General features: G+C 45.9%; 1 protein-coding gene across 3 annotated transcripts in view; it reads left to right on the forward strand.

Annotated features, from left to right (window-relative positions):
• The first annotated feature begins 3,055 nt into the window (after nucleotides 1–3,055).
• LOC119183336 (uncharacterized) overlaps nucleotides 3,056–23,518 on the forward strand; it is a 33,041-nt gene continuing 12,578 nt past the window's right edge. Inside the window, exons 1-2 of one of the 3 annotated variants that reach the window (XM_075881922.1) lie at nucleotides 3,056–3,176; nucleotides 3,580–3,671. In XM_075881922.1, coding sequence (XP_075738037.1) covers nucleotides 3,126–3,176; nucleotides 3,580–3,671 — 143 coding nt within the window. In that variant the 5' untranslated portion in view covers nucleotides 3,056–3,125. Of the gene's footprint in view, nucleotides 3,177–3,281; nucleotides 3,672–23,518 lie in introns of those variants that run through there. The other 2 variants (XM_075881921.1, XM_037433656.2) reach the window with 2 other exon arrangements.

Here is a 23,518-nt window from a genome sequence, read left to right on the forward strand (position 1 = left end):
GGCTCACTTTTCTCTTGTTTTCATTTAAAATCACTCCCCCCTCCCTTAACTTCTGCCTGCATGTGTGAATAGTCTGTGCAATAAAGCTGATAGATTAATTGTGCCGCTCGACGTAAGTACGGCTCCTCGGCAATAGTAAACGCGGTGGGCGTACCTGATCTTCACCGTGGACGTCTGTCAATCAAACTGATTAACGCGTCAACTCGAATACAAACTCGTTGATTCTAAGAAGGAGCCAGTTCAACTCGTGACTTTCATGGTTCAGGTGTGACTGTCAAGCGTTTGATGTGGTGAACGCTAAGCGCAAGCTTCTTTGCATATAAAAAAATTTGGTGAGCTTACACTACTTGTGCACGACTGGAGCCATAGGGAAGCTTGTTATTACCTAGCTTCTCGCAGCTCCTTAAAGTTGGTCGTCTACTCATGTGCTTGGTCAGCTTCGAAGTGAAGACCGCATGAACTCTGTCTTAATTTTTATTGTACTAATTGACTTAACCACCGTTACACTAAGCTGTTCTGTCTTTATTCGTAAAGTTTCCATTAAAATACAATTATGTCGCAATTAGCAAAACCATGATCATTATGCAGCTAATAAACGTAATCCTGATAAGCACGATACTAATTTTATATATTAGAGATAATTAGCATTGTTTTACTTAACACGTTCATGGCGAATGTCGCATCTTTAGCATGACTTAGTCAGCTCATCAACTAGCATGTTTTAGTTAGCCCGGTCCTAGCTTTACATGGCTTCATTAGCACATGGTCTTCTAAAAATGGCGTAATTACCTCGGCCTTGCCATTAGCTTGGTCATAGCATGTTAGCAATTAGCTTGGTCTTAGCATGTCCTGGCCTAACTAGCCAAGTATACCGTCCAGCCAAATAGCTAATCTGCCGGCCACACGTGCTCGGTTGCTAGCGGGCGATGACAACGAAGAAGACGCACACCGGCCGAGCAGCGCGTTAAAATGTACGTGCTGACCATGATAATTAACACGTGGCCTCGAGTTTAGCTACGGTCGCGATGTTGTAAGACACTCGGCCGGTACTGATCTCAGAGGCCATGCTGATTATACTAAAACAGACTCAGTGCAGGCATTAAAAGTTCCAAAATAAATTTAAACACCCCAAACGTGCAAAAAAATTATCATCACGAAAAGTTTCTCACCGTTTCATTGCATGTGTGCACTTCTGCACTCAGTGAAATGACAAACAAATTAAAGAAGACACCTCTAGTGTCAAAACGCCGCCTAACATAGTCGACCGTTCTTTACGCGATGACTGGTTCCATCGTAACCAATGAAACGCCGCGCGCTTAGGGGTGTATTAGACATTTTCGTACTGTTGGCTCATTCAAGAAAGGGTGTCGCCAGAACTCGGAAATATCCTGAGTTTCGCGAAACTCGGCGATCCTGCATAGCACCCCTGCTTGGCAGGAAACGTCATTCCCTATAGGTCTGGCATCTCGGGACTGCGAAGGGTGTACAACTCGCGAGCTAAAGATTGAGAAACGGAACCTGTAAACTTGTAAATAAGCCTCGCGTGCACTTAATCGGCTATCCAGATGGTTAGATTGATGTAGCATCTAGCATGACATCGTGGATAGTTTTAAGTTCCATATTACCTGAGCACTAGCTTCGTGCATATGTAATGCTTGAAATCATGGGTAGATGCGTTTTCATAGATAACTCATGCTGTATCGAACATGTATTCACGTGCTCCAATTCATGCTGTATTTACGTATTACTGCGTGGTGGTGGTGGTGGTGATCTTGGCACATTACTACCATTTCTTCTACCACGCGTCGTAACTTAGTTGGTTCGGAGTTGTGACGTGGTGAATGCACAAGACATCGGCTCTCGTTGGCTGCTGAGACGCTCAGCGGATTTTGTTTGCGTTGCTCTCATGTCGTTTGTTGCGTGATCTGATAATTTCGGATTTTTTTGTTGCTCAGCCAAGTCCACTGGAACTGGCAACTTCTTCTACTGCCATGGCAGCTTCCTATTTAAATGCTGGAGTGGCATTGGCCTAACGACAACGGCTAGTTTGGTGCCCGGGGCACGCCGAACTCGAAGGAAACGAGGCTGCTTTAGCTCGAGAGCTCACTATTCCAGAGGTGCACCTCCCCGTCACCAAAGAGCCTCAGTTGACAAAACCTAAAAATCTTCTCACCCACCGAAGGGTGCACACGACATATATGTGGCAATCCTGACAAATTCTTAGATAGCGAGTACGCGATAGTGTGAATGACCCCTTGGCAGATCCAAATCAACGAGTGCACAAATACGTTGATATCTCATTAAAACCATCCAACGTTGTGCCAGGTCGTCTGCTCATGACGTGGCGGTAGGCCATTGCTCTTCCACATATTAAGGGAATGTGAACGCAAACCAGTTGGTTTAGATAAATTTCTTAACCGTAGTATATAGACCATGAAAAGGGGCAATGGGAGGCTCACCGCCTCGGACCCGGAAACGCAAGATTAGGTCCGCGTGCGGTGAAAGCCAAGGTCTTGTCTTGTCGCCTAGGAGATCTTGGCTCATACCCACAAGGGAGATCGGCCACACTGCACCTTATAATAAATAATTTTTTGTACAACGCTTGCTAAAAAAAGAGAGAAATTAGATAACAACAATAGTATGTTCCTTTGAAAAAACGGTAAAAAGGACAGAAGAATTCGATAAACCAGAATATATAAAACAAATTAACAAGAATGAGGAAGGGGGACAAAGAATTGGATATATCTGGCAGTACCACTAGCAGCGTATCCCTCTGGTTACCTGAATGGATTTATGTAACACTGACAGAATAGCACTGCGGCCAGCAGCCAACTGACTGGCTCCAAACGATAATAGGGTGGATGTATCTCCTTGCATTCCCCTTTTCTGAAATAAGTTTCCTTTTTGTTGTTCATCCTCCGCTACTAGGTGGGACCACTATTAGTACTGCTCCAACCCAGCGTGTTTCTGCGCCTGTGCATTTATTTTGCGAATCAATGCAAAAAAAAAAAAAGATGTTTCATTAGCCCTGGTTTCAAGGTGAACGAGGAAGTTGCGTTGGAGGAGCACGTGCATTGGCCGCCGTTCGCTCCTCGTGCCCGATCGGTTTCGGCAGGACCGTCAACATGCAGGACTCCAGGGAAGCCCGCCGGGTAATACCATCGTCCTCTGCACCGGTAAGTTGACATTTGGCTTCTAGATGGCGGACCAGCATGTATCATGTTAACAACTGCGGTCCTTGACGATCGGTGACGCCACCGGGCCACGTGGTGGCGTCCGAGGCCCGCAGCGCACCGCCGATCGATCGCGTTGTGAGTCATTGCGCGATGGCCGGAGCTAGCGGCGTGCTCGCTGCGAGCCGCGCGGCGCGGCGGCCCCTCGGACGGCCGAGCCCATGAGCAGGTAGGCCCCGCTTTTGCCGCCGCCTCCTTAGTTGAGCCGCCGAGCCGTACCCTGTCCCCTAGGTCCGCGGGCTGCTCTGCAGGCGAGGCCGAAACGCGGCCGTTGATGCGGGCTCCGAGCCCCGTCGGCTGCCTTTCCGGCGTCCGGCTGCGCTCAGTGTCGGAACGACGCTCGCAGGCCATGCTTCAGCCCGACTCCATGAACGCGGAGACCACCTCGCTACCGGGCAACCGGCGAAACCCACTCGATGTCTTCACCAGCATGTTCAGGTGAGCGTTTTCTTGCTCTTGGCTCTTCTGGTGTCGCTTTTAACAAGCACATCTTGTCGTGTGTCCAATCAGCGAAGGTTTCGGGGAAGAACACGCCCACTAAATGTGTTCCAGTAGCCAAACTGTTGACGGTGGGCTTAGTCTCCAGCCGAAAGATGAAATGTGATAAAACCTCTGTATTGAGTGACGCGATTTCTAGTCCATTTCGCTTCTCGAAATATACAAGTTGGTACCCTCAAGCAACGTAGAAGTTGTGAAAAAATGAGTGCCCATCAGTAAAAAACTGGCTGTTTTTCTTTTTTGCTATTCATTAGAGAATGCTGGTTTTAACGAGGAAGATCTTATATTCGTGACATATCGGCGATTTTTCCTGAATACCTGAGATTACTTTTTTCAGACAGTGAGCAGCACACTGCTAAAACATTTTTCTGAAATGCCTTGACGACAGTGCGAGCGCTTTTACCATGCTAAACATTTCTACGCCAGCAGGTAACAGAATAGTCCCGCACAGCTGTATATTGCCGTGTGGCGACGGCTAGACCTCCATTCGCTGGCACAGCATTGCATACCTGCCCATGCCGCGCGCGAAAATGCCCAATCTTTTTCGTCCTCTTCAATCGATTGATTTATTTTCCAGCTTCTGGCAAGCAGACATGGAGCATGTCGCGCGTTTCGTTGCGGTTTGGGTTATCACTATCGTAATTCAGCACTTGTATAGAGATGCCTACGCCAACACCCATCAATCTATCGTGTGGAAGGGAGAGTCGAATGCAGTGGCGTATAAAAGAGATGACAGCATTAACGCATCCTTGAAGGATTATGTTGTAACTGCCTGGTCGAATTCGACCAGTGAGAATTAGCGTCACGTCCATAATCCGGAACTGACTTGCTGATCGACTGACATCGCGCGCCTTCAAAAAACGTCCCTGGACATTCCCCAGCATTCTGCTGATTAATCCTGAAAGTTCTCGAGTAGATGGAGGGAAGACAGCGTGGCACGACCTCGTGAATTCATTCCATGATCTTCTGTACTCGCGTTGTCAGTGTAATTAAGTGAATTCCATGAAATTGTCATTTAATGATTGATTAATTGATATGTGGGGTTGAACGTCCTAAAACCACCATATTATTATGAGCGCCGTAGTGCAGGGCTCCGGAAACTTCGACTACCTAGTGTTTTTTAATCTGCACCCAATAATCTGGGCACACGGGTCTACAGCATTGTCGCCTCCATCGGAAATGCAGCCGCCGCAGCTGGGATTCGATCCCGCGACCTGCGGGTCCGCAGCGGGGTAACTTACCTTAGCCACTAGACCAACACGGTGGGGAAAACGGACATTTAGGAAAAAGGCACCACACTCTGGAACCGCGCAACAGAAATTAATGAGTGGCGATTCTTCGAGCTCCGTTCATACGTATGTTCCGGGCAGCAACGTTTAAATGTTTTCGACGTTACATCACGGAATACTACTATTCAGACTTTCTCCCATACAAGCTATTTAATTACATTCGAGTTCCTGCAATTGAGATCACTTAATTATGATAGACATTACGGTAGTGGCTTTGAACAGGATGACTGATTCGATAGCAAACAAATGGAAGCTCAGCGAATGCTGAAGATTAGGTTGCAAAATACATGACCACTTATAATATATAGCCTAATGCTTTGCGATGCTTTAGACTGATTGCCATTTTCTCGCCTAATTGTTCTGACGTGCATACAAATTGTCTCGGCAGTTCCGAAGTAATATTACACCGCGGTTGGCAGTGCCAGCTTGTTTGTTTCTCGTGCGTAACAAGAACGCATTAACGGAAGCTGAGTGAAACCAAGAACGCATAGATTGCCGTTATGTGGCGCTCACTTGGATATGGTTTTACTCTACACCTAATTAGTTAATTCAACTGAGGTCAATTATGCAACATTCGAAATATTCACTTTAGTGATAAGTGCGTTTGGTTACGCAGTATATAGAATGCATTCCAATAATATTGATCAAGTTTTTTGTGTTTTTTTTTGTGGCAACGTACATGCTTCGTGGTGATTGCGTTTAAATAAAGCCCGCGAAATGTTAAATAAAACCACGTGACTGCATATATCACGTAGTTTTATTGCACTCATTCGCAAACAATCGTGTGCTCAGACCACGGCAAAATGAGGCTCGGTGAATGCTGAGCCTCAATGCTGAGCCCCTCCCCTCCCCCTTCCTGGCTCTAGGCATCGCCGTCTCACAACTTCTCAGCGAGTCAGCATTTGGACGGCCCGACACGGCAAGTAATCGCACCTTTGTCCAGTAATAAGTGGTAGGTTGATGGTCCGTTGTTTCGCTCGAAGAAGGTTGATGAGTGCTGTAATGCGGTAGCAAGTATTTTTTTTTTAATTCTATATTTTGCTAAACGCCGTAGTCAAGCATCACGCAGCATCTACCATCGCCGTCAAATGAAACGCAAACAGCGGCAAGCATTCCAAGTGTTAAATGCGCGCCCTACACTAATCAACGCTGACAGGCGCGCGCAGGCAGTTTGACAGCACTTCGTAGATATGCGCGCCTGCCCATGGTGATAACTGGCACTATACCATTGTGAATACTTGACGCTGTTTGCGTTTCATTTGACGGGGATACAACGATGCGACACAAAAAAATTGTATCGGTTCTCTCTATAGTAACAAATGCACTTCGCCTACATTTTCGCACAATTTATCTTAGTTAATTAACTCCGTAATCTCAACATAAAAGATAGCCTAACAAGCACTACATGATGGCAAGCCATATGTTCTTGGCCTCATTCAATTTTAAGCCGTTTATTTCGGACGTACATGCACAATATGAAATATGTCCATATAGGTAAGGCTCCTGATGAGGCCTGCACACGGGACCTACTTGTTAGACAACCAGGAGCTAATTGTGAAATAATGTGAATTATAAACGTAATTACACTGCTAATTACACAGTATTCAAACAAAAATGAACGTTAAAAAAGACTTCAGCGTGAATATTAGGGGAAAAGTTTATGCAAACTCTAATAGTGGGCATTCAACATCGCGCACACTTAAACACTGTAACAGTCTTTGCACATTAAGCACGTTCAATATGAAACACACATTTGAGTCTACATTGAAAACCTATTGCTGGTTTTCAGGAGGCGTGAAAAGTGTCCTCCTCGGTGGAGCAGTGGTTATAGTGCGCGGCTGCCGACTCGAAGGTCGCGGATTTGATCCCGGCCGTGGCGATCGCATTTCAATGGAGGCGAAATAGTAGACGCCCGGGTACTGTACGATTTCAATGCAGGTTAAAGAACTCCAGGTGGTCGAAATTTCCAGAGCCCTCCACTAAGGCGTGCCTTATAATCATACGGCGGTTTTGGGATGTCAAGCCCCAGATATTATTGTGAGGCATGAAAAGATAGCTTCCCTTGTTTCTTGAAGTGAGACGTACATGAGTTTTCACTGGTCGCTTCGATTAACGATTGGCATGCATTACACAAAGAAATTATTTGATAATCCAGAATTTTATTATCGCAGTTATTCGTCTCGATTCCTTCAGTGAAATAGTTCGAGTTTCGTGTGCCACTTCTCTGTTCAAGTATTTGTTTGAGATGCTACAATCGAGTTGGACTTTGCGAAAAATCATTGTTGCCGACAAAACTTACGCAGCTTTCAGAATGGTATATTGTATGTTTCTGGTTTCACAGATGGAGTTATTTGATAAGAAAGCATGAAAAGAAGTCATTTAAAAAATTTTTCTCTGTAGAGAGAAAACACGCTCGGAATCTGTCTTGTTACACGTATAAGATGGATAAAAATTTCAAAGAAAAAGTTGTAGACCTGTTTGCAAAAACGTCCGATTACACAGTTTCGAACTTTATGTCTGTTAATTATTAGTGCTTTTCCGCTAACGACGAATGCCCGCGAAATAAAAAAAATACCACGGGACAAGCCCACTGGCGCGCCTATGCGCGTCGTGATTTCGGTGCACTCTAACGTTCCGCGTACAAACGATACGCTTCCTTCGCACGGGTTCATGACTGTGGGAAGCAGTCACAGCGGTTTTCGTTTTTGCGGCCGATAGCGAAACTGGTTCATCGCAGCAAAGCCACCACCATCGTGGCGCCCCTGTCGAGACAACACGATCGGGCAAATGATGGGGTGGTTCGTACGCGGGACGTTAGGGAGCACTATAGAATCATCGTGCGCACTGGCGCCTGAGCGGGCTTGTGACGTGGTATTTTTTTGCATTTCACGGGCGTTTGAAGTTACTAGAAAAACACTAAAATTCACAGATATAAAGCTCTAAACTGTCTAATCGAACGCTTTGCAAATCGATGAACAACTTTCTCATTTGAATGTCCGTCCCATTTTCGTTGCTCGAAAAGTTAGTTAAAAAAATGATGGGGCCCTAAAGCTTCGCCTTTGGGAGTTGAACGCGAAAGCGACATCTTGTTCGTAGTGCGCACTTCAATCACTTGGTGCGTGAAACCTGTTCGAATTTGCTATGCACCCACTACGTGGCCTTAAGGCAACAGGCGCAGTAGCGTGGGTGCCTTTTGTAGTTTGATACCGGCTTTCAACCACGGAGTCATTATGATAATCACATATTCTGACACCCGTTGGCAACGGACGCTTCAGCAAGCATTATTACTGCAATCAATATTTCATGTTGTATCGTAAAGCATATACGCAGGGCGCGTGTGTTTGTGAAGCACGAAAGCTACTTTCACTGCATTTCTAAGCAGTGGCAGTTCCTTTCACCGTTTCCACAAGCAGAGGCACGGCCGTGTGGTGGAACACCCGCTTGCAACGCAAATGACCCGGGTTCAATCTGCACTCGGATCCCAACAACCCTGGTTCGGTCCCCGCTTTCCTCCAGCGGTTTTTATCATTTATTCATTTTATTTGCATCGTTCTCGATTTTTCAGTCACGCATACGATGATGATTTTTCGCTCACAACCAATGACGCCGACACCGGATTTTCTGCGGAACGAGCTCTTTAACGCTTTCGCGTAAATAAAAGTGACCTAAATAGGCAATTAATCAGAACACAAATATTAGTCGGACTCACTCCAGGAAACAGTCGCCAACATGCATTTGATCGCGTCGTCATTGCGTGTGTCGGCATATTTTTAAACTCTGGCTAAAGATAGCTGGGCCATCCTGTATATCGAATAGCAACCTAAGAACAAATATAAGCTCCACCAACGAGAGCGTGCTGCAAAGCAAGCATATATATATAGTTCACGAAAATCGGTGAGTGTGGCGGTCGTCAGGCGATGTCTTTGGCGGCGTACTTGCGGCTGCCGAAACAATGGTATACAAGATCCAATAGCATGCAGTGTCGGTGTACTACAAGAGCGGCTCGATCGCCAGCTTCTTGCTTCCGCTGCATCGGATAACAACTGGCGAGAGTGACGCTGAGGTACAGGCGTGAGCATATGTGTGCAGACCACGTGATCGCGTGGCCGAAGGCATCGATGCGATAGCGGCGAGACGCCTGCTGCGGTGCGGATGCACGTCCGGCGTATCAGTTGTCATCGCATGTCGCTCTCTCCAACGAGCAAGTCGCAAAAACGACACCTTGGCGTCGCCTTCTTTGCTCCATTGAATTTGTGCTGCTTCTTTTTTTTAACGTAGAGGCTGTGACGGTGCCGGTTGCAGCGCCGGGATGGCGTAGGTATATATGCCGGTTGATTCATAACTATAAGCGTAGCCCACCTCACAAAACCTGAAGCCAAGCACACAAAATTAAATTTTCTCAGCTCAGCTTGCCTTTGTCGCGTTGGGCTAAATTCAAGAGGAATGAGCCTAGTTAATTGAATGTAAGTGCAGCCGAATCTAATCCAGCCTAGTTGAGCGATTTGGGTGTAAGTAAGCTTAAGCCTAGTCAAGGTTGCTGGTTTTATGTTAAGCGTAGTATGCTTCGATGTGCCCAGATGCGTCGAGAAAAAGCACACGTACAGCGAGATCCAATTATGCATGGTTGATTATGCTATCATTTCATTTAGCCGTGCAAAATTAGCCTAAATAAGGCAAACCTTCAAGAGTGTAAGCTTGGGCTAGTTGGTGCGTAGTCATATTTGCAAGATGTTCCAGCGCGCGAACAAAGGAAAAAAGGACAGGGTAGACAGAAAGAGCGCTGCTGTTTCTGTCTACCCTGTCTTTTTTTCCTTTGTTCGCGCGCTGAAACATCTTGCAAGGCAAACCTTATCGCGGTCAATTAATTCATGTAGACTTCCCCACGAGCCTATAGAGGCGCCAAACTCTGGAGGATACTGATTACTCCTTAATGACACTGTACCAATCAACCTCATTTATGTCTAACTATCGTTAGTTAAGACGCTTACCAGTTATTTTGGGTAATTAGTCCAATATCTAATCACACACGACATACTAGAGTTTCACGTGGTATAATTAGACTAAATATGCGTAACTGATCTAATTAGGAAGCGCCAAGATAAACATTGAACAATCTGAATAACTGTGGTTGGTCATGACATCACCAAACTATCCTGATTATTTTAGGTGTAATTAAACAAGTTCTAATAAAGCGCAAAAATTTTTCAAGTTCAGTTTTTTTTAGCTCAGAGAGTGCAAGCTGCGGAAAATAATAATTTGTAATCATTGAGGCTAGTCTCATTTAGCTAAATTAAATTTTATTAGGCTTAAAACTAATTTTACTTATGTCGTCATATTTATTGTGCTTGTTTCATCATAACGAGGCTCATTTCAGTTCAACTTCGCCTTACGCAACAAAGGCAAGCTGAGCTGAGAAAACTTGATTTTATGTGCTTGGCTTCATCAGGTTTTGGGAGGCTGGCTACGCTTAGTTAGCTAATAAATTGGTATAAATCACCTCGCGAGCCCGGTGCTGGAACCAACGCCATTGCAGCCGCTAAAAAAGAAAAGAAGAAGAACGGCACATATTTGTTGGAGCAAGGACAGCGACACCAAGTTGTCCTTTGGCTATGAGTCCAAAATACCTTTCCGATGAAACAAACATGACAAGAAAACCTAATGCCGCTGCCTCGCCTCTCGTCTGAGAATACGATTCAACGTTGCATTTCAATTGGTTCTTGTCAACCCTTACATCACAGAAAAGAACTGCCATGGGTGAACGCGCATTTTGCACACGTTTGCGCACATACGGTGGTTTATTTTACATTTATTCTTAGGTTGCCACCAGCATAGACTTTCCTATACATACACCAAAGGGAAAATTGGTGGTAGTGTCTATATATGGTAGCTGCAATACACAGCGCTTCAGTGAACATGGGAACGTTAGGTACTACACGAATTTGTCTCATCTTCGTACTTCTGGCTCCGTGTGCATTGGTGTGGCTTGAAGCTGTTTTGTTACAAAACTAAAATCAGCAAATGTTCAGCAATTACACTTCACTACCTTAACCTTTTAGGCTTACCATTTCAAATAGGGTCACGAAGTTCAAAAGGGTTCGTTATTTTCTTCGAAACAAAACGGAAACACAGTGATAAACGAAGCCACAAGTGCGAGTCGAGGCCCGCAAGTACGAAGACTATAGGCAAATCCATGTACTACACAATCATTCCCATGGTCCCTGAACGATCGCAGTGTCAGAGTTCCCTCTAGTTAATTTTAGAAAACTCTATGGCCACCAGGAGCGCAAAAAGAAATATTGCGGGTGAGGGCTGAATAATTTGACCACCTGGAGTTTTTTAGCATGAATGTAAATCTAATCCCACAGTTTGCATTTCGTAACACGGCTGGGAATAACAAAGCAATAAATCCCCCTGCTAACACGCAGTAGTAAGCATCTGCTTAAGGGGGCACTCCAACACTTTTTGAGCATGTTCAGAAAACCCTGCCGATCGGTAGTAGAGGCTCCCGGCAACACGCGAGCCAAATGGTTATAGCGCAGCACGCGGCCTGGAATTCACAATAAATTATCAAAGTCAGCTAAAAATTTATTTCTCTTCTCTCGACGAATGACGGAGGAAACTCAAAAATCACTCGTAGAAGGCCATCTATCAGCCATTGGCTTATTTGAACATGGCGCGCTCGGTCATGACAGGGATCACCGCGGGAGGCCGCGAATCGTCTACGTGTGCGCGCGCGATCACCCTGAAAACGCCGCGCGATCGAAGAAAAAGGGAAAAAAAAAGAAAAAGTGCCCAAAACCACGATGCGCGCGTGTCGTTTTCTTTTTTTTTTTTTTTTTTTTTTTTTGCCGATGCCATCCCTCTCTGTCTAGCTTCCAGCACTTTCGTCGGGACGAGAGAATGGAGAATGCGATTGCAACTTGTAACAAGTCAGAATATACTAACACCGCTTGTACTGGAGAGATTTTTAAAATTTTTGCGGCTTTGCATTAGTAAGGTAATAAGCTCTTTTATTGAATCCGTTGCATGGTTACTAAAAATGGCTTCAGGGCCCCTTTAAAGAGGCAGTACTCGCAACGTACAACAATATGAACACTACTGAGACTCGTATGCCACCTGGTCGTCGCTTATTGCGGTGAACTCACTTTTGAAAGCTCATATACTGCACCCTGTGGCTGTGTCTTCGCAACGCAGAGTGCTTCACATTCTGGTTGGGGAACTCCCGAAACCCAAGGGTTGAGCTCTCGGTACGCAGGGTTCTCATTCGTTTTCAAAAAAAAGGGGGGGGGGAAATACTATGATGTCATCCGAACAGCCATCTTCAGTCACATGAATCCCATTGATTGCACTGGCGGTTGGACAAGATGAGTGGCAAGCTATCACATCAATTTCATTTGGGGAGAGGTGACCTCCACTGACGCGGCAGAGGAGATCCCGTAGCGAGTCGATGGCCACCGCGCGCACGCCGGTCTTCTCTGCCACCGTCCGTGCTCAGACAGACCGCTCCACAGCACCTGCGAGGATCACCTCGAAGGGGAATAGAAGGAACATCGGGAGCCACGGTGTTGTTGATTAAATGCGCTTTCAATCATATATAGTTATAAAGGTTAGAAAGCATGTTTATACTTAGCTCGGGAGTATTCGTATTTCTTCATAAAATGTAAAATTCCACATTCGCCTGGATGTGTAATCTTGTAGCAGCCGTGCTGCTGTAGTAATGAGTTATTATATTCATTTAAACTCTCAGAGGCCCTTCCCCTACCGGGAAAATGGTGGCGAGTGAAGGTTGGCCTGTGCTTGCCTAGCCTACGGCTGTCTTTCGCATTTGCGCAATGCACCCTCTTAGCACGGAAACATTCGTACTAAGTTCCTCCCTTCCCTCATGCATGCCGTGAACTGGACCGGTTTCATCCACCTGTTTAGCAGCGCAGAAATTCAGTTGCTACAAGCAGCAACAACGGTCATGACATCATATTCAAGCTGCAAGGAGTGTGGCAACGTGAAATGCCGAGAGTCCTCGATAAACTACCAGACTTCTATATCAGACACGGTTATTCGAAAACAAATGCACGCAGGATTGGTGAACCTTCGAGCGCCACATTTCTGTGTGCACTCGCCGACGCCAAATTCTTCACGTACAACGACGCCGACGACACGTAATTCTAACCCACGACAAGCTTCATTGAAACACTAAGCAGGAGTAATTTATGGAGATAAATATACGCAAGCATGATGGGTACGTATACATATATATATCTATAGCTTTATGTGCGACAACGTGACAACTTGCACAGAGTGGTGTAGCAGCGCGTATTCTCGGAGGTATAAGTGAATGGAGTGGACACTTTATGCTTCTTCGCCTTTTTGGTTGTTTTAAACATATATAGAAATAGCAGCATCTACGTGTTGCTACCCAAGAAACTTCGGTCACTTCAATAATCACTTATCACCGAAGCAGAAAGCTTGTGTTTTGAAGTTGTGCTATAGTAAGGAAAAACTCTTTTTCCGCTTTCAGGTCTCTTGTATTGCTGTGTGTAGCTCAAAAGAAAGTGCCTTCAAAATATTTGGCCAGACAGGGGGAGAAAATGGTTGAAAGTGAGCAGGCTACTCGCTAAGGATTTTGTTCCCCGCCAGTGCTATAGTATAGGATACGGCGGCTCACCAAACCGGAAGTCGCCCAAAACCTCCGTAAACAGCGAAAAGGTATAAATTATAACCAGCTCGTGGACGAATATGGCTCCAAGATTACTGCCGTATACCCCTGACTTGTCTGTTTTGTCTTGTTTGTAGCATGAAAGCAATGGCTTTACCTACCGCTGAGTTTGCGAATAACACTATCGTATTTCCTTCATGTGTTACTGACCCTATATAATGGGAGAACAATGTTCGAATAAGACACGTTAATAGAATATAAGGGCCACATGGTAAGGCTCTCATCGAGATGCGCTCATCGTTTTCGTATCACTGTGGTGACCGCTGTCACCTGCACGCGTCTCACACTGCCGCATTCCGTTGCGACAAGTATCTTGCTCTCGTGCACGTGTTTTCTTAACCAGCGGGTAATTTTTTTTTGTTTCGGCTAAACATCGGTGCTATTCCGAACGTTGTAAAATTCTTCCATGCCGTAGAATTTCGTCATTGTACAGTCATGCCTGATTGGTCCGGAGGGCTGCTAAAGCCTTTCCGATTGACTTCAGGTGCCACCACTACAAAATTCGACAAGATAGAGGAATTGCGGAAGATGGTCCAGGATAGCAACCCAATCCTCACGCATTCGTGACCGGCTCAATGGCTTTGGGTCGGAAATCCTTGGCGAGGCAAGAACAAACTTTAGAAAATTATTGGTACTCTATTTGACTTGGATGGTTTGTGCATTGTAAAACGGGCGTCATCGTGCACAGCTACATGCCGGAAATGATGCATAAATTCAGACGAATAACTGTCACAGGTCATCGATCTTACGCATGACTACCCTTTTCAACTTCGATTTAGACAATGACCACTCCGTATCACTGAACGGTTGTGCTGTTTCCCGCGGCTTTTCTGTATACTGCTCATTACACCACATCACAGTCATGCTATTACATGGCCGCAGACAGACTACTGGACGGTTACATCAGGGCTGGTAACATCTTGCTATACACTGTTGCACCAACATTCGTGTGCAACTTGAGTGGTTCGCACCAAATAAAAAATAATGCTTTATTGTCTCTAAAAACATGAAAAATATACTATCGTGCGTCATTTAGAGAATAAAGTGAAAACTACGAGCTAAAATAAGCCAACAAGAGAAGGCGCCGTGTGTCGGGTGTTAAATAATAATTCGGAAAAGCGGCGAAGAAGAAGAAGAGGACAAGAGCGTGCCCGGATAGCGCACGCGTTCCATTTTGTTTTTAGCTTTGAACCGAGCGTCTAATAAGCAAGACGTTCTCTACTACGGCTTTGCTTCCTGGTTTTCATAATAATGGTGTCGTGACCAGGATTCGAACGAGCAGTTGGAGAGCCCTAACGATGTGGCGAGCTCCCTGATGAAGAGGAAGGCTGATCGACGCTATTAACGCGGTGACGCTGGGCGACGAGCGAACGATCCACGTCATCACGAGACTTCGATTCCCGACGTGAAGACATGGAAAGGCTGCGACAGAAACGCACGACGGTTCGAGCGGCGGTCACCAGGATCATCAACGACTCTGATGCAAACGAAACCAACGCCGACCGGTGAGCTAAGCGATCTTCCTAACCTGTTGAAGATAAAAGAGACTCTGTTAACGAACCTTGATAGCCAGATAGAAGACTATGTGGCTGAGGATAACCTTGAGGATGAGATTCAAAGCGTTGGGCAATACCATGCAAGATTCTATCGTCCTAGCGAAGTACTGCGCCGAATGTGTTTTATCTGCACATCAAGTCGTATAGCTAGGTACGCATCTCATCATGACTCTCCTCCAGCCCGTGCGCAGATTAAGCTTCCTAAGCTTGATATACCGAAGTTTATTGATGACCTCAATAAATGGCCGGAATTTCGGGATCAATTGGAATCAACTATTTATCAAAACGGGCACCTCATTGACGTAGACAAACTGAAATATCTCCAAAGCTACCTGTCGGGTAATGGAGAAGGTGTCATTAGCGGCTTGGCTACAACCAACGAAAGTTACAGCTCAGCTATAAATCTTCTACAAGAAGGATTTGGCCACAAATCACTGATTGTGAACGACCACATGCGCCGACTTCTCAACCTTCGTAAAGTACGCTCATGCGAACATTTTGAATGGCTGCAAAGGCTCTATGAAGAGGTGGAAACTTGCGTGAGACCACTTCGTAACCTTGGTGTCGAAGACAGAAGGTATGGAGTGTTGCTCGAAACGGCAATAATACAGAATCTTCCGCAAAAATTGGTACTTCGTTATACTCAGCGTACCTTGTCTTAGAGAAATACAAGTGGTACTACAAGCCCACAGAATGAATCGTCTATTCTTCTAGAGTTCTTGAGTCTGGAAGTGAGAAGCCGGGAGCAAGCGTTGCTGATGACGGTTGATCACCGAGAACGAGCCTTAACCGACAAACCGAAATTTAAAAAAAAAGATAACCGAGGTTCAACGTCTGTATTAACCATCAAACTCTCTCCGAAGAGTTGTATGTTTTGCGATAATAAAGGTGACACGGTGAATGGCTGTCCAGCTGAGCTAATGCTGGACGAGAAAAAAGAGAAACTGCGCAAATTGGGAGGTTGCTTTCGATGTGCTCGTCTTTTTTCACAGAGTGAAAGAATGCAAAAGCTGGAAGAGGTTGAGTTGCAAAAAATGTAAAAGAAGGCACATCACTTCTATGTGTGACCCAAAATAGAAACAGAAAAATAACAAAACGCAGACCACTGTTTCCAGCTCTTCTGTGGATGCTTCAAAGAGCACAGTACTTTCACAGACCGCGCAAGTCTGGGCTCAAGGGACTGGAAGGAAACGCCTTGTAAGAATGTTATTTGATGGCGGTAGTCAACGCAGCTTCATCACATAAGAGTTGTCCAGAATGCTGAAAGTCACCGTGTTAGGCAAAAAACAGCTGTCTATCTCTGGGTTCGGAAATATTTCCGCACCTCGGGAATCTTATCGGAGAGTACGAGTGACGTTGTATAACCAGTACAATTCAAACTCAATGGGAATCGTATCTATAGAAGTCCCACAAGTATTCAGTGACATGTCAGCACTAACAGAGACAAATGTTCTTAAAAGAATAAAGAACCAGAACCTACGCTTGGCTGATGTCACTGTATTGCAGGTCTCACCCGAGCCTGGAACATGCGTGCTTATAGGGGCTGACTAATACTGGCAACTCGTCAGCGGCAAAATTAATCGACTGGACAACTTCTTAAACGCCGTTGAAACCATCGTGGGATGGACACTACATGACAATACCAGAAGTTTGCCGAAGCTTGAAACGAAAGACACTGTAAGGACCTTCAACGTATGTCTAATAGAAGCCAACGTCTTCGAGCAACTGAGAGAATTCTGGGAAGTGGGGCATCTGGGACTGGCCTACGAATAGATACATTCGAAAGATGATGAATATATTCTGAAGAACTTCGTGAAATCAACTGTTCAAATGAATGGACGATACGAGGTTGAACTCCCTTGGCGCAAATTATTCCGAGCTTAAAGACAACCGAGATGTCGCTTTGAAGAGGTTTGAGTGTCTACAGAGAAAGCTACGTTGGGAGCCAAAGTTTCACAAGGAATATGACACTACGATAAGGAGCTACTACAACAATGGCTTCGCTGAGAAGATTCCAACGAGCACTTCGAGCGGGCATGTCACCTAATACATGCCACACACAGCGGTAGTAAGACGTGGCAGAATTACAACAAAGGTACGGGTGGTATTCGACGCCTCGTCTCACGCTCCAAATTTTCTTTCTCTCAAAGCCGTCTTGTGTACTGGGCCGAATTCGAACCCCAACATTCTTGACCTGCTGCTGAAGTTTCGCAACTTCAAGATTAGAATTTCCGCTGACATCGAAAAAGCATTTCCTCAAGTGTCACTGGCCGAACAAGACCGAGACGCATTTCGTTACTTTTGGTTTAAGAAAGGGTATTCTAACCTTAAAGTTAACTATGCATGACAAGGGTTCCTTTCGGTGCCTGCAGCAGCCCTTTCCTTCTTGCGGCAACTCTGCGACACCACTTCCGGCTAGTGGAAGGCAAATACCTTACGACTGCCAAACTACTGAAAGACAATATCTACGGTGATGATTTTGCCATCGGAGCACAGAGCGTAGAGGAAGCACAAACAATTGTTAGCGACTGCTTCAATATTCTGAAAGAGGTGGGGATGGATTAAACAAAGCCGACGACAAATGATGGACAGTTTACGGAACTATTACAACCACCAAGACTTGAAGATACAGTTCGATGTAGGAAACAAGAAGAAGATACTGGGACTTGTTTGGGATACCGACAAAGATATTTTAAAGTACTCGCTAAACAAGATGCTTCAATCATTAAGTGAGCCAAGATTACGAAGTGACCGGTTTTAAGTTTTGCCTCACTTATGCACGATCCTTTCGGATTCCTCGCGCCATTCGTTCTGGTGGTAAAGTTAATAATACACAGGCTGTGGCTACAGAAATACACCTGGGATGCGCCCCTACCAGAGTCTATTCTAAAAATGTGGACAGCATGGACGAAAGGCCTCCCAATAGAGAATCAGTTGGAAGTTCAGAAACATTTTGGTCAATTTCTTCCGGGCAACAAATTTCATGTTGCCATACACGCCTTTAGCGACGCAAGCCCAGCTGCGTACGGCGCCGTGCTCTACCTTCAGGTAAGAGGCTTCAATGGAGCCACGAAAGTTCTATTTCTGATAGCCAAATCGAGAGTAGCATTGCTACAAAAGATGACTGTTTCACGACTAGAGCTCATGGGAGCACTTGTGGCGGCTCGACTTATTGCAACAGTGAGACGTATACCCTTAAACTTATCAGACTTTGAAACTGTTGTGTGGACAGACTCTATGATAGTGATTAATTGGCTACGAAGTTCAACAAAGCGCTGGAAACAGTTCGTAGCAAACTGAGTGCCTGAGATACTCTCCTTAAGAGAAGTGAAAATGTAAAGACATTGCCCAGGTGATCAAAACCCTGCTGATTTGTTGTCTAGAGGAGCCACCGCCGAGCAACTCCTACAAAGCTCGTTTTGATGGAAAGGAACAAACTTTCTTCCCACTGAGACGACATTCAACGAGCCCTGCTACAGCGAGAACACAATGGACATAGAAGAAGAAACTGAGTGTTTGATAACAACTGTACGACCAGAACCTACGATTGTAAACATTGATGACTACAGATTTTATAACCGACTGATGCGTACGACTGCATGAATACAGCAGTTTGCTAGGAATTGCAGACACCCAGACACCAGAAAGAAAAGACCTCTAGCCGCAACTGAATTAGAAGATGCAGAAATATACTGGATACGTCGAAGGCAAAACAAAGTACTTCGACCGGATGTGCGACGAATGAACATTGCACCTCAGCGGTTCAGTCCCTGTCACTTCGAATTAGAGCTTCTTCGCTTAGGGGGTCGACTTCAGTTCAGCCACCTACGCGAAAGTTCCAAGCACTCTATTCTTCTTCCTGCTTCAGACACATTTACAAAGTTGCTGGTGAAGGAAGAACATCAACGGCTTTTACACGGTGAACTCTGTTTACTCATGACGGAACTGAGAGAAAGGTTCTGGATACTGAGAGCCAGGCAGGTGGTAAAGAAAGTCATTCACGAATGCACAAGTCTGCCGGAGATTTTCCTGTAAGTCATATTCGGAACCCTTCGCACCTCTAACTGAAGACCGTGTCACCCCTCTTCACCTTTCGAAATATGTGGGGTAGATTTCGCCGGACCGCTTCTCCAAAAAGGCAGATACTACAAAAAAACCCTTACATACTGATCTTCACATGTGCAGTCGTCAGAGCTGTTCATTTGGAGCTCGTCACCAATCTTAGTTACAACAGATTCCTACTAGCCTTGAAATGATTTATGTCTCGATGAGGAATTTGCAGGCTTGTGTACTCCGACAATGTCAAGACCTTTAAAAAGGCCTTAAGAGAGATTCAGCGACTTCATGAGTTGATGAAATCACAAGAAGTGCAATTGCATTTTGCCAGTCACACGATCGTTTGGAAATTTATCACCGAACAGGCTCCCTGGTGGGGAGGATTTTGGGAACGATTAATTATGTCTGTGAAGTCTGCATTAAAAAAACACTGGGAAATCATTTTTAATTAAAAAGAACTTTCGACCATCCCCGTTCAAGTTGAAACAATGATAAATTCGCGACCGATCACTTTTGTGTACGCAGAATCATCTGAACCGACCCCACTTACGCCAAGCAATTTCCTCACGGGACAACCACTGACTATGCTTCCTGTGGATTGTGTGTGAGTACACCATCAGAAGAAGCTTCATCGTCACGCGACATTCTTCAACGAAGATGGAAGCACAGGGAGCAAGTGTTGAACAATCTTTGGAACAGGTGGAGACGAGAGTACCTCCAAGAGCTTCGTTCAGCTCATTTGATTGGAAATACAATCGCATATACAGTTAAAAAAGGAGACATCGTACTCGTAAAAAAACTAAACACGCCGAGACAACTGTGGAATATGGGACAAGTTACAGAATTATTTCAGGGCAAGGACGGCAAAGTTCGGTCATACAAGATGCGCTGTTCTGGTGGCATCACGTTCAAGAGACCGATGCAACTGTTGTTTCCTCTCGAATATGCCGGACAAGCTGCAATATCCTTGTATAGAATCGTCTTAAAGAAAGAAAGTCCGCGCAGCTTGTTCGGCCGGGAGATGTCAAACATTAATTTGGAAGAGCGGCGAAGAAGAGGACTAGAGCGTGCCCGGATAGCGCGCGCATTCCATTTTGTTTTTAGTTTTGAACCCAGCGTCTAATAAACAAGACGTTCTCTACTACGGCTCCGCTTCCTGGTTTTCAACATCTGGGAAAGAGAGAAAAGCCATTTTGCTTTACTAATGGTCCCTGAAGCTTTCATTACGTCTGTCACGTGATACCTGGGGATTACATATACAGTCCAACTATACTTTACTAGCGCATGTCAGGTCGCGCGATCGAATCCCGGCTGCGGCAGCTGCATTTGCGGTGGAAGCGGCAATTTTTTAGGCCCGTGTGCTCAGATTTGGGTGCACGTTAAAGAAGCCCAGGTGGTCGAAATTTTTGGAGCTCTCTACTACGGCGTCTTTCATAATCATATGGTGTTCTTGGGACGTTACATCCCACATATCAATCAACTAGCGCATGTTAGTCTGCTCTAATGTAGCTCTAGTGACAGGACCGGTTCGTCACGTTTGCGTGTGCATGGCTACCGGAACGAACGACGAGAGAAGACGCATGAGTAGGCTTCACATAGCATTTATCAAGATAATGCACTCTATAGAGACGATCACAACAAATAAGAACCGGTATAAACCCAACGCAAGTCCGATCAGACAGGTTTCCGTTACTTGTAAAGCAGATTGATATCTATATTAACATCTGATATGTATCTCTAATCTGTACGTATTTATAATTAGCCGGATAATCTCATTTATAATAATAACATCTGGAGCTTTGATATTGATTGATATGTGGGGTTTAACGTCCCAAAACCAACATATGATTATGAGAGACGCCGTAGTGGAGGGCTCCGGAAATTTCAACGACCTAGGGTTCTTTAACGTGCACCAAAATCTGAGCACACGGGCCTACAGCATTTCCACCTCCATGCGAAATGCATAGCCGCAGCCGGCATCCGAACCCGCGACCTGCGGGTCAACAGCCGAGTACCTTAGCCGCTAGACCACCGCAGCGGGGCACATCTGCACGATGTAATTATGAGAGATGCTATAGTGGAGCGCTCCGGAAATTTCCACTGTCCGGCATCGTACAGTACACAGGCCTCGAGCATTTCGCTTCCATCAAAACGTGACCGCTAGTTGAGTAATCGCACCCGCAACCTTCAGATCAGCAGCCGAGCACCTTAACTCCTGTTTCAACAGGGTGGACCGAGGCAAATTTTTTTCCAACCAATTTACCGCAATATTGGCTTTCGTATTGGTACATATTAATAAGAATAGAAGTTCTGTTAACTTAAAGCAAAAAAAAAGTTTCATTACGTAAGTATGCCCCGTACCCATGCTAAAGAGGTAAGAACAGAGAAGCATACGTGCCATTGTGCTTGTGGTCGAAAATGAATGTCAAGGTGAAAGAAAATCAATATTGATGTAACCAGTGTTCTGCTCCAGTGACCGGAGCCAGCCAGTCTTGGAGAGATGTCGATGAGAGGAGGCCGGAGCTAATAACAGTAACTTTTATTTACATTATATACAGGTAGCGTGTTATTACATGATGAGAGCAGCATCATGGAAGCTCTTGGCAGAAGCATGATCAGAGATTCTGCGAGCTCGTGAGAGCTTGTCGGGATAGCCTCGGCGCTCGCGTTTCATGTCCTTGCCTTCCCAGGGTTCCCTGTGTGAAAAAAAAGCAATGGAGGCCAGGACAGTCCAATGAAGATTACCATCTTCACCTCCACCCCCAAAAGGGGTGGGTGAAACGCCGCCTCCTTCCCAGCCCACGAAAGGGGGAAGAGGCACGCCCAGTTCAGCCCATGGCGAAGGGGAAAACACTGCACGCCGCGCACGACCCAGCACGGCACGAAGACGTTGAGTCTTTCATGGAAGTCAATTTCGTAGTTTGTTGCAGTGATGGGTATGCGGCGCCAGGCAGACCACACATTGTGGAAACAGTGGCAATGCCACGGAGAACGTGGCAAATGCATCCGCAGACGGTTCTCAGACGCTGGGCCCTTTGCCCGGGGCACCTTGACGACAAGGCAAGCCGCCTCGACGGCCAACAATCGGTCAGGCGTATCCAAAGGGTTTTACAAGGGACGCCGACGACCTCAGATAGTTAGAATGATTTCTCTGTTGTCGCCGTTCTTGGTGCGTCATTGAGAGCGCTGACTCGGAAGAAATCAGTGTAGGCTCAGCCACCATGTCTCATGAGACAAAGCGGCGTCAAGCCAGGCAGGCCGATCATAACAATACGAACATGAAAAAGCAGACCCACAGAATACCTGCACAAAATCTAGGGAAAAATGTAACATGTCGAAAGATATTAACAGGCACATTTTTAATGCGTTGTGACATTAAATGTTTGGTTCGGGGAGCTGTTAAAAAAACTGCCCGCAGCTTCCCTCGGGGGAACACTGAGGAGGATGCGGACCATATAATTGGTTAACGGGGTGTTAAAGTGCGACTTACTTGGGTCGATGGCTAAATTGGTTAACGTGGTTGTGAAATGGGGTGTTAAATTGTGACTTACTTGGGTCGATGGCTAAATTGGTTAACGTGGTTGTAGGAGGGGGTGTTAAATGAGTGAACACGTACACACGTATGCGAAAGGGCGGCGCTGGTCGAAGGGACGTCGATCATTGTGTTTGTGGATTCGTTGGAATTCATTTCACCGCGACCTTGGACGTCGACGCGTCGTACAAACCAACCGACGAGCGGCAACTGAGCGAGCGAGCGCCGACCTTGAGTATATATACAGCACGACGGCGCATGCACTGTCAGCTGTTGAATGTTCTCGAAGCGCGACGCCACATGCGCGTCCACTGGAGAATCAGGAGAATTGTAGATGTCGAACGCGGTGTGTAGAGGAGGAAGGGTGCACAGATGGTGGAGGAGTGAAGCGCGCGCGGTGTGTAGAGGAGGAAGGGATGCACAGATGGTGGAAGAGTGGGCGACGGCGCGACGGCGCATGCGCGCGCGTCAGCTGTCGAATGTTCGAGAAGCGGTGCGGACGGCGCGAACTGCACGGACGGCGCACTACAAGGCGCGAGTATAAGATGCTTCCGCATCTAAAAGGTTGCCGAACTTTCGGTCATGATCAGTGCGGACATGAACAGGCGACTGAGAAGCTACTCAGAGAAACTCCTGGCAAC

Source organism: Rhipicephalus microplus, chromosome X (assembly GCF_043290135.1).
Source record: "Rhipicephalus microplus isolate Deutch F79 chromosome X, USDA_Rmic, whole genome shotgun sequence".
NCBI classification, from domain to species: domain Eukaryota; kingdom Metazoa; phylum Arthropoda; class Arachnida; order Ixodida; family Ixodidae; genus Rhipicephalus; species Rhipicephalus microplus.